This window comes from Vigna umbellata, chromosome 3 (assembly GCF_029865625.1).
Source record: "Vigna umbellata cultivar VRB3 chromosome 3, Vumbellata_1.0, whole genome shotgun sequence".
Classification (NCBI taxonomy): Eukaryota; Viridiplantae; Streptophyta; class Magnoliopsida; order Fabales; family Fabaceae; genus Vigna; species Vigna umbellata.
The window spans coordinates 48,679,173-48,691,506 of record NC_142167.1 but is presented as its reverse complement, the minus strand read 5'-3'; the positions used below and the strand labels follow the sequence as shown (position 1 = coordinate 48,691,506).

Sequence of the window (12,334 nt, the reverse complement as noted above, 5' to 3'; positions counted from 1 at the left end):
TACTAGGATTGACTAGGGATACCAAGAGTGGTGAAGGATACGCATAACTAAGAATGGGTGAAACTCAATTCTAGACAATATCAGGTTGATACCAAGATTGTCTTGTGAAAACCAGGAGTAGTGTCAGTACTCAAGTGTAACCTTATTGAAAATTTGTGAAACCCTCTAAAAGGTTTTAGAGCAAAATTAGATGTAGCTTAGTTAAGTGAGCCAATATAAAATAATTATGTGCATATTGCCTTAGCTTTGCAAATACCTTATTTATAAACGCTAAAGTCACTCACAAAAGTCCATCATTATTAAACGCTCTTGATGACCAACGCCATTTTTCTTCAAGAGCTATTCATCTTGATTCTGTAGTAAATTTGCTAAGCGCTTGGAAAACCTTGAGCTCTAAACGTTTTGATTTAAACAACATATAATAAATCAAGTGTTTAACAACTTATATAAAGTTCAATCACTACCAAAGTTGTTAAGCGTCATTTGCAAATAAAAAAAATCCTTAACAATATTCAAGTAAAATTAATGAGTTTTACATTATAGCAAGTTAGAATGGTGTTAAATCTACATAACATATCAATCATATGAGTCTAAGGGTTTTTAATTTTAATTGAGAATTTAATTTTATTAAAGTTAGAAACTTTCATGTGATTGAATGGGTTTTGGCCAATAATTTTTTATTAAAGGTGAAAATTTTAACAAGAATTAATCAAGAATATACTTTGGTTAATTAGTTTTTTACTTGATACAAGAGGTAAAAGAATAGACGTGATTAGACACAGTAATATTTAATTGAAAATGTACTTTGGTTAAGTTTACTATGACTAACATACCAAGTTCTTGCTTTTAATTAATAATTTATTTTGTTTGATACTGAGAACATAGAATTTACATTGATTAGTCTGCAATAATTAATTGAACAATAATGTTTTAGATAACCAATGATGAATCCTATTGTGACAAAGGCAGTGAAATCACCTTATTTTCTTTATCATTGGTTTTTATCTTTTTAAATATTTTTATAAATTTACTTCTTTATATCTTTTGTTATTTTGTTCTTTAATTTTTTATTAATTTTTATCTTCTTTATTATTTTTGTTTTACTAACATTTTGTATAGTTTTTATAAGAACTAATTTGTTAAGAATCAATTTTATGTTCGTTAAGAGACGACTTACACTACAAAAATAATATATTTTAGCAGAGGTTATTTTCCGGCGGTTTCGGAAACCCCCAAAACTTTCCGACGGTTTTAACCAAAACCGCCGCTAAAGGTTTTTTTAATTTTTAGAATAAGTTTTAATCCCTAAATATCTATTCACCCCCTCTCCGTGCCTTCATCATTTCTCTTACTTTCCTAATTTTTTTCCAAACCCTATTTCCTCGCACATAGTCATTTTCCCCAACCCCTTCCCTGCACCAATCTTCGTGTTGTTCTTCTCTTGCTTGGGCTTAGCATTGTGTTCGTCATCGAGACATCGTGGTGTTCTACGTGTTCTCCCTGGGAAATTAAACTATAGATTCGTTCATGCGGCTTAGAATCCTGGCGAGAAATCTTTCCAATTCGTTTGTCTCCTATATCTTATTCTCGAAATTTTAATTTTGCTTTCTTCCTTCTTCCATCTGCTGCTGTTTACTACTTTCATATTTGTTTGGTCTCTTTAAAAGTGTGTGTTATTTACTTGTATAATTTCACCTACCTCAACCGCATACCTTTCCTGCCTTGGCTTTCCCTTGGAACCCCACCCTCCCTCGCGCGCTTCTCTTAGAGATTGGGAGACCATCAAATCTAACGATTCCTTGCTTGGACTCATGTGCAGACAGTTGGAATGGCAGTGGTGAGGGATGCGAAGGAAGGAGAGGAATCCGATGGTCTGAGAGGCGTTCTACCTTTTCGAGGAACAGATCCTCCAAGACACGAAAAACGCCATAGAAGAAAACGGAGGCGATGCCAAAGTTGTTCTGATTTAGGGTTTATCTTCTCGCATAATCCAAAGTTGCGCTCACCACCACTGGTTTAAATTCTACACCTTCTCGAAAAGCCCTTGAAGCATTGGCGTCGTCTTCGTCGTGGTCTCTCTTGTTCACACTAGAGTCACTCTTTCTTCTCTATCGCTCGTATCGCGTTGTGTGTCAAAGGAGATTGGATTTGGTCGTTGACTTCTGAACGCGGTGAGAAATCGAAGGTTGGAGTGAGTTTTGATTAATGTCGGTTTGTGTTTGTTGTTATATTGACCCAACTTTGCTCTTTGTTCTTTAAAGTTTAAAAATTGCAATTTCAGAAACCCTAGGTTGGTTTGTTCGAATCAGTTCGAGGTCCAATCGCCCTCTACACCAGGTAATTATGAATTGGTTAGAATTGGGTTAGTTTTAATTGGATGTATACTATTACGAGAGCACATGTTGTTAATCCCATCAATATTTTTCAAATGGAGTGCCCCTTTGGACTCGTGACATTGAGGAGGAGATAGTTCCTCTCTGCAGGTAAGTTCAACTTCTTCTCCAGTTCTGGAATTTACACACCAGCTAATTACATGAAAAGTGATAAAAAAAATGTATTTGATACAGGGAGCTTTATTTATTTGTGTTCCTCTAAAAATCAGGTTTTGTGCTTCGCCCTGGATAACAACTCTTTTAAATATTTTGACAATAGATGTAAGCTTTATAGTGATGTAACTCCCTAGTATTTCGTTCAACATAGTAAAAACTGAAATAAATTATTATAAAAACTTCATTTTGGCCAGATCATAATTAGCTCCTAATCTGGGGTCTACAAATTCTTTGACCAGCTTTGCATCGAGAAGTGGTTTGGCCTGATCAAAGCACAACTTGGTTAGTATATGTCTTTCTAAAGTTATTAGCATATGCAACATATACTTTTGTAATCCGGTCTTCCCTAATTAAGAATCTTAGTTGAAAGTAGTGCAGAAGATTGTTGAGAAGGTGAAGAAGCCAAGGATTTGAGTAGAGAAAGTGAAATATTGGAGGAAAGGGAGGTTGCTAAAAAGCCTGTCAAGATAAAAGAGAGTAAGCTTTCTTAAGAGCATGGTGACAGTAATTTCTGGTCCATGAAACATTTCCCATAACTAAAATATTGATGGAAGCTCTTCTGGACTTTTTTTAATTCAACTAAAATTGTCTTGCTATTTGGGAAACTTAGAAACTAGGCATGTTGCTATATAGTAGAACAATGGTTGAAATTTATGAGAACTTGTCACATACAGGGGCTTTTTCTTATCTCTAGATTTTACTTCATTGCTGAAATTGTTGGAAACTGTAACTGAATGACGTTGTATAGGTGGCAAGTCTTCCATCCTACTCGATGTCAAGCCTTGGGATGATGAGACCGACATGAAGAAGCTGGGAGAGGTTGTCCGCAGTATTGAGATGCCTGGTTTTTGACAGATACAGAAAGAAACTGTAGTTTTTGACCTTGATAAGGAGGATGATGCACCGGGACATCCACTCAACCAGGAAAATAATGAGTATGTGTCTCAATCTACTTCAGTCAGTGCATCTACTAAAGTTAACTCCAGTAATCGTGGTTCCCTTGTCCAGGCTACTATATCCACATTATTCAAGAAAGTGAATGAAAAGGTAAGCTTTTGAAACTGTTTGAATCAGACCCAGCACTACTAGCTTCGAAGAACAATGTTAAATTGTTTGTTCATCCCTTATTCATTTTATAAGTATATAACATTTGAATGCGTGCATTAGTCCCCCAGTTAATAAAAGGGAAGAAAGTTAGGGCGTGGAAAAGGATAAAATGGAAGAACATTAGAAATTTTAGTCATTTCTTCTGGGTTGTACTGTTACCTGTGTTTTTTTTATATACCAGTGCACACATTTTCTCTGCATTGTTTGGCATGTTTTACGTTATTCATCCTAGGTCTTTTCTAAGGATGCTATATACTCTTGCAGTAAAAGTTGTTTTTGAGGCTTTAACGTGATCTTGTTTTTATATAAATCTTTGAAAGCTAATGCATATAACAGGTTTATAGTGTAATAGTAATTGGTTATCAGTTGGGTTATTTGGATGCTACTGATAAATATACGTGAATGATTAGTTTTTTTATATGATATTTTATTATTTATGAATGATATTATATCAAGTACGATATATTATATTAGGTAGGTTTTATATACGTATTATATTAAAGAGATGATATTTTATTATTTATTGTTAAAGTTATTATATTATGTAGGTTATAAACGTATTATATTAGATATATACGATTGATATTTTATAGTTATGAAAGAGATTTTATTAGGTGAATTTATGAATGTTATTTTATTAAGTGGTGCAGACATGTTAACGTAACAAATGCTTTTTTTTTAAGTAAGTTTTACTTGAATTTGAATTGTTACGTGGTTTCCTTTTGTCCTTTTCTTTTTGTAACGTCAGAGTATTAATGGGAAATAAAGTGCGAATTAATGGGAAATAAAGTGCGTTTAGGTGTAGTAATTGTTAGGTGTAGTATTACATAATTACTTCACACCAGTCCCAAATCAAGAAAATCAGAAGGTGAATCGGAAAGGTTTCTTAGTAAAACATGACTACTATTATGTCATTTCACTGATTCTTTATTGTCCCTGAGTCGTTATTTTCTTAGTAAAACTCTCTTCTGTGTTGTTATTTTTTAGGTGACATACCTAATGAGGATATTTTGTTTATTTGCATTTTAGAGAGTTTTCTTTTAAAAAATAATGATAATCTTCTAGTTTTTTTTTATAAAAAGGAAAACTGGAGTAACTCACCTCTTATTTTAAACCCTTATTTGAAATGTGAGTTGTTTGATTAATGTTTCCAGGTGTGAACCTTTGTCAACATATCCTCGCATCTATGATCTGATCCATGCAACAAACATCGAATCACTTATAAAGGATCCTGCCTCTGCCAAAAACAGGTATTTTCATTCTAAAGTGCTAATTTGAATTCACAGACTTGGCTTTCTTATACATTTTTTGGGGTCATGATGATGTGATTGAATTTTTGTTTATGAATTTTAAATTTCAATTGATGCTTTCAAATATCTGTTAACATGAATAATTGGATAAAGCGTTAGCAAAAACTTGCTACTACCTTAATTGACGTATACAGTCATGGTTTTACTACTTAATAAACAAAAGATTATAGTCAAATGTAGTTCTAAGTTGCAGATACTAACAAAAAAAGTGAGAATATTTGTCATATTAATTGTATCATCCTTGCAAACACAACTGTTCACATAAGTTATGAACTCACTCTGATTGCTTCATGATTTCATTGCAGATGTAACCTTATTGATTTGATGGTGGAATTGGATCGAATTTTACTCCCAGAAGGAACTGTGGTGGTGAGGGATACCCCTGAAGTAATTGAAAGAGTAGCTCGTGTTGCACATGAAACAAAGTGGAAGCCCTCTATATAATAAAGAACTCAAATCACACGACAGGGAAAACATTCTAAATGCAACCAAGACCCTTGGAGGCTCTAATGCTCATCCCACTAACATAGTTGCGTAGTTTAGGTAAAATTTCATTCTCACCGTTTCGGTGGATGAGATTTTAAGGTTACATACTCATTTTGTTTCCAACTACTATTGCATTTTTTAAGATATATAGTTTTATGTAATGTATTAAATCTTATTATACAATTTAATGTATGAAATGAATTTTTTGTTTGTTCAATTGAATGTGTTTGTTATGAGAGTATAATGATTATAGATTGATTGAATGTCATAATACAGAAAATAGATTGAATGAATATAAATATATAATTTAAAAAAAAATGATTTTCCGGCGGTTTTGGAAAACTCCAGGTAACTATCGGTGTTTCGTGAAAACCCCTGCAAGTACCGGAGGTTTTGGAAACCTCAATAATTACCGGCGGTTTTTATGAAAACCCCTGCTAGTACCGGCGGTTTTGAAAACCTCTGTAAATACCGGCGGTTTTTGTGAAAACCCCTGCTAGTACCGGCGGTTTTGAAAACCGTCGGTAATTGTGACGCTGTTTTTCCCAGTGGTTTTTTCAACCGCGGGAAACATATTTAGGGGGGGTTAAAACCCCCGGTAACGTAAAAAAAAACCCCTGGTAAAATTAGACATTTTTGTAGTGTTAGGGTTGAATTTACCCTTTGTATTTTATTGGCTACTATCTTATTAATATTGAAATTGTTATAATTTAGTAATATTAATTTGACCATGTCACCAACATTGTTACCAGTGGTCCATTACTGAAAAAAGGAAGCCTATAAGTGAAAGCTATGGGTGCATTTAACTTATAGATTTCTTTCCAAAATTTACTAATTTTGGTCTTATTTTGTAACTCAAGAACAATTTAATTTCAGACTTTAAATGAATCAAAAATTAACTTAAATTGAATCAACAAACATTAAAATATCAAAAAATAATGTATCCAACTAACAATCCCTTCTTAAGACATTTTATTTCACAAACTTAAAAAATCTATATAAATTAATATTTTAAGCACAAAAACTTTCATTGAAATTAAATATAAAATGAGAACATAAATATACACTCGTTAACTTTCTTTGTTATAGTTATAGTTTCTTGTTTTGTATTGAACTATTGTAAATGTTTCTTTTATTATGGTTATACTTTGGATAATTATAATAGCTACTTCTATAAATGTTAGATTATTTGTTTTTTTGTTATTGATTATGTGTTGCTTCACTTTAGTAATATTAATCTATTAAAAATGATATGTTACATTAGAAATTTTATTTTTATATTCAAATTAAAGATAATAGAATCAAAAAATCAATAAAAAAAATCAACCCAGTAACTAAAAAAAAGTAATCAACAACCAAAAGTACAAAAATCTTATGTGAAAAATTATTCTGACTACAAACTTCCAATCGAATATATGAATAGTCTGCTAATTAAATTTTCACCAAATAAAAATAAATTGACTTCCACTAATATATAGATATGTATATGTGTAGATTTTTTTATTTAATATATAATAAGGAATTTATGACACATTAATATTGAAAAAAAATAGTTTCACTTTGTAATAATTCATAATTTAATAATAAATAAACATTAATTTATAACTATTTAATAAAATTTTGTATTAATTATATTCTTATCATAAAATAAATAATTTTATTTATATAACATTTTTTTAGTAAATATTTATGGCACATACTTTATTTTTAAAAATATAATTATTGAGGATAATTTTTTAATTTTGTTACTATTGTGAATATTATTTGTGAGAAATAAAAAATTACTCTCAAATAAAATATAAATTGTGACAATTTATATTTATCACCAAATTTTGGTAAAAAAAATCCTATTTTTTGTAGTGTGTATATTTTGTAGTGAATGTTCACAAAAAGAAAAACAAAAGAAAAATAGAGACACCTTTATTGCATTAATTCACTTGTATATATTTCAACCATGAACCATACATCTTCACAATATTATTCAGGCCAGAAAACCTATCATAGCTATTGGATAATGAAATCCTAACATTTATTAAAAACTTTCATTAAGTAGAATGATTCCATCGTGACTCTCGGTTCCTTCAAATCATATTACCTGCAAATTTGAAAAAAAATTAGTGTTAATAAAAGTAATATGGAAGATATAAGTCAAAAATATTAAAAAAAATTGGTATTCTTTCTTTGGTGAATATTTATAATAAATAGAAAATTTTTAATATATTTTAAAATATTAAAATGAACGTCGAAGTTTAATGAATCAGTACTACAATTTCAGTAGAATCTAAGTTCAAAAAGTATTTGAAAAAACACTCTTTTCTGACAAGAATGACAAAAAAATATTTGAATTTAGACTTTGATAAATTTTTATATTAATATATAAAGATGAAATAAAATATATTAAGAGAAATATGTGCTTCTTAGAATGATAATTATGCTTTGAACATCGATAAGACAGTGAAATTAAGTACAGAAGATTACATATAAAAAAAACTTTATATTAATTTACAATAGCATTAACATTTATAATTAATTAAAATTTGAGTACCTGGTTTGAAATTCTTATGATCGCAATTACAATATCCTTCGTAGCAAGAAATGAATTCAGGATTACAAGGTAGAGCGCTTGAGTGTTTGAAACAATCTCCCTTGTCTTGACATGCAATTACAACTATATCACTTTTTGAAAGTGAATGTCCTACAAACATAAATCTGTCTTTTTAATATAAATCTAAAGAATAAAGGTAGCATTATTCATTTCGACAAACATTAAAAAAATTAATTTTTGTAATTTTTTGAAAATAAATAAATAAAACATAAGAAAAAATAGTGTCAAATTAATGTAAAAATTATATGTTTTCAAATCTAAAAAATAATAATATTCGATGGAAAAAGAAGAACACATACCATAACAAACTTCTATAGCAACAATTACAAACAAAAATGACAATATCAATGAATTCTTTGACATCTCTTTCAAACTATAATCTCAGGACAATGACAAAATTTGAAATCTGAAAATTTGTTAATGATAATTTTGTAACTTAATTCTTCAATTGCACAAATCCTTTATCTATTTATAAGAGAGAATGGACTTTCTTAACATTAAGATTCATTCACAATTAAATAACAATTATTCTATATTGGATCTTTTGGTAGTTATGATTTTAATTAAATTTTGAATTGACTTTGTATTATAATTATGTATTTTAATGTTTAATTTAATATTAAGATTCATTTACAATAAAATCACAGTTATCCTATATTGGATCTTTGGTAGTTATGATTTTAATTAAATTTTGAATTTACTTTGTATTATAATTATGTATCTTCTTATATCTACCATATTTTAACCTATATATATATATATATATATATATATATATATATATATATATATATATATATATATATATATATATATATACACATGTGTGGATATTAAAATTCAATAGAAATATGTAAAGTTTTTACGCGAAGCATACTTAAAATAAATTACATAAAATATATGTATGATAACACACTTCTCATCTTATATATATCTAACACTTAATTATTTAAAATTATTTAAATATAATAGAATGTATTTTTTTTTAAATATTTTCTTTCAAACAAAATTTTTGGAACACTCTAAAATATCGATTCTTATTATATGATTTGTATGTGTATTGAGTATAATGGTTTGTACTATCTTATACTCGTAACAATGTTAACTATTAAAGTATAATTTTTTTTTAAATACTAAAAAATATTAAAACTAAAGTATCAATTCTGACTACTAATTTTATAAACTACTACCTAATTCTTATTTTCTATTGGGAATATAAATATGAGGAAGTAACATCAATTATTTTTGGATCCAGACAAATAATTTTTTAAATATTTTTCAATTTCTAATAAATAAGTAACTAAAAATAGTATTTAATACATCTTTGTTTTATTTCTAGGGAAAAATGAATGTATAGAAATTACATTAACTTCAGTTATTTAATTAAACGTAATTTTAAGATGGACACAACAAGGCCTTAACATCTTTCTTTGGAAAATCGACTTTCAAATTCAAATTTAATTTAGAAGACTCCTAACATTCTATTTTAATAAAGTAATATTATTAAAATAAGTATCACATGATCAATAATAAAAAACAAGTAATAGAATAAAAGAAATGTTATTATAGCTATCCGAAATATAACCATATCAGCGTAAACATATATAAAACATATATAAAAGTTTTATAACTCAGAAACTATAACCGAAAAAAAAAAAAACTTAAAGTCTTTAAAAAGGTTTTATACAATCCAAGTCAAGCCTAAAGAAACTAAATGGTTTCATCTCTTTCATTTTAAATTTGAGTAAACTCCTATTTCTTTTTATATTCAAACTAACGATCATTGAAAAAAAATACAAATATAAAACAAAATCAGACAGAAAAAGAGTAAGTTAATCTATAAAGGATTTTTATCTAACAGAACTAAAGTTAACATCATGCTAAGCAATCATAGAGGTAAGCATATAACAAATTAAAGACTAGAGGCAAGACTTAATCATCCATATGCATGTAAATGATATTAGATTTTGGCAAGTTTTGCACTTGTGGTGACCTTTATAACTCTGTAGAGCTAATGAATTTAACCCTACCACTCACAAGGTTCATCCATTCAGGACAAGATAAAGTTCCTAGACTAATACCTCCAACTACTCTCACCACATAACCCATCCTCCTTTACATAAGGCTGGATAGTTACTAGAGTGTCAAGATAACCTCCAATATTGAATCCATATATCAATGTATAGAATAAAGAACTTAAGCCTAATCCACCTTGGATTAGTGAACACCATCTTCATACTGATCACATACACAATTAATTCCCTTAACTTAATAAGATTATATTACAAATACCAAAATCAGTAATCATAAGATTGTGTGAATAACTTTGTTAGTCCCACTTAGCGAAAGTATTTACTCGCTCAACAAATAGTGTTCGAGAGCCTACTCACCCAACAACTCACTTAATTAATCTAATGATGGAAAACTTTTAGAAATAAATCACTCAATGATCTCAATCATTATGTAGGGAAAATGCCATTAGAGCTCTTAGGGATTTAATTCTCCAACAAAGTCCAGACAACCTGAAACAACCAAGTTAGTGAACTCTTTGACTTTAGAGTTGCTCAGCAATAATATCATCACCTAGTGACTACCAAGTTAGTGGACTATCTAATTTTGGTGTCGTTTAGTGACATAGTTTCTCACCCACCGAATTTGCATAATTGCAAAAAATGAAATTTTGTAATTATTCAGATCCAATCGTGTTAACACTAACATCAAAGCTTCAAACAACCCACCAAGCATACCAATTGTGAATTAACCACAATCAAACCAACATATACATTTAAAATAAGTTAGAACTTCGAGACCACAATAGAGCAATTCTTTTATTTTTTTTTTAGTAAATATATATGGCATATACTTTTATTTTTTGAAATATAATTATTGAGGATTATTTTTTAATTTTGTTACTATTGTGAATATTATGTGACAAATAAAAAAATACTCTCAAATAAAATATAAATTGTGACAATTTATATTTATCACAAAATTTTGGTCAAAAAAACCCTATTTTTTTTTAGTGAATGTTCACAAAAAGAAAAGCAAAAGAAAAATAGAGACACCTTTATTGCATTAATTCGCTTGTATATATTTCAACCATGAACCATACATGTTCACAATATTATTCAGGCCAGAAAATCAATCATAGCTATTGAATAATGAAATCCTAAAATTTGTTGAAAACTTTCATTAAGTAGAATGACTCCATCGCGACTCTCGGTTCCTTCAAATCATATTACCTGCAAATTTGAAAAAAAAAAATAGTGTTAATAAAAGTAATATTGAAGATATAAGTGAAAAATATTAAAAAAAATGGTGTTCTTTCTTTGCCGAATATTTATAATAAATAGAAAATTTTTAATATATTTTAAAATATTAAAATGAACGTCGAAGTCTAATGAATCAGTACTACAATTTCAGTAGAATCAAAGTTCAAAAAAATATTTGAAAAAACACTCTTTTCTGACAAGAATGACAAAAAAATATTTGAATTTAGACTTTTATAAATTTTTACATTAATATATAAAGATGAAATAAAATATATTAAGAGAAATATGTGCTTCTTAGAATGATAATTCTGCTTTGAACATCGATAAAACAGTGAAATTAAGTAGAGGAGATTACATATAAAAATTTTAACTTTATATTAATTTACAATAGCATTAACATTTATAATTAATTAAAATTTGAGTACCTGGTTTGAAATTCTTATGATTGCAAACACAATATCCCTCGTAGCAAGAAATGAATTCAGGATTACAAGGTAGAGCGCTTGAGTGTACGTAACAATCTCCCAAGTCTTGACATGCAAGTACAACTATATCACTTTTTGAAAGTGAATGTCCTACAAATATAAATCATTTTTTAATATAAATCTAAAGTAAATGTACATTATTCATTTGACACAGAGTAAAATGTTTTTCAAAAAATTATTTTTTATAAATTTTCACAATAATAAAAAAAATATAAAAAATATATATATGTTAAAAAGTATCATTTTTCAAATCTAAATAATAACATTCAAACTGAGAAGGAAGAACACGTACCATAGCAAACTTCCATAGCCACCAATAGAAACAAAAATGACAATATCAATGAATTCTTTGACATCTCTTCCAAATTATAATCTTAAAAGACAATGACAAAAAACTTTGAAATCTGAAAATTTGTTAATGATAATTTTGTAACTTAATTCTTCAATTGCACAAATTCTTTAACTATTTATAAGAGAGAATGGACTTAGCATTACAAAAGTCATTTAATATGAGATCTTA

At 28.4% G+C, this 12,334-nt stretch overlaps 1 protein-coding gene across 27 annotated transcripts; it reads left to right on the top strand.

Moving 5' to 3' along the window:
- Nucleotides 1-1,341: 1,341 nt before the first annotated feature.
- Nucleotides 1,342-5,669, top strand: LOC148202812 (putative pectin methyltransferase QUA3). 27 transcript variants are annotated; one of them, XR_015785239.1, is made up of 7 exons: nucleotides 1,343-2,171; nucleotides 2,262-2,337; nucleotides 2,435-2,831; nucleotides 2,923-3,026; nucleotides 3,298-3,596; nucleotides 4,811-4,906; nucleotides 5,272-5,669. XR_015785239.1 is itself a non-coding variant. In XM_088110819.1 (7 exons), the coding sequence occupies exons 5-7, from the start codon at nucleotides 3,589-3,591 to the stop codon at nucleotides 5,408-5,410; spliced, it is 243 nt and encodes an 80-aa protein (XP_087966945.1). In that variant the 5' UTR covers nucleotides 1,356-2,171; nucleotides 2,282-2,337; nucleotides 2,789-2,831; nucleotides 2,928-3,026; nucleotides 3,298-3,588; the 3' UTR covers nucleotides 5,411-5,669. The 27 variants fall into 27 exon arrangements, 23 of the variants coding, with proteins under 23 accessions (XP_087966945.1, XP_087966941.1, XP_087966944.1 ...); XM_088110819.1 differs by having other exon boundaries at nucleotides 1,356-2,171; nucleotides 2,282-2,337; nucleotides 2,789-2,831; nucleotides 2,928-3,026; XM_088110815.1 differs by having other exon boundaries at nucleotides 1,356-2,171; nucleotides 2,282-2,337; nucleotides 2,789-2,831.
- Nucleotides 5,670-12,334: the final 6,665 nt, after the last annotated feature.

Bases quoted from the DNA above. Each gene is read 5' to 3' on its own strand.
- LOC148202812 (XM_088110819.1), top strand. The intron at 4,907-5,271 runs GTATTTTCATTC...ATTTCATTGCAG, and splicing joins CCTGCCTCTGCCAAAAACAG to ATGTAACCTTATTGATTTGA.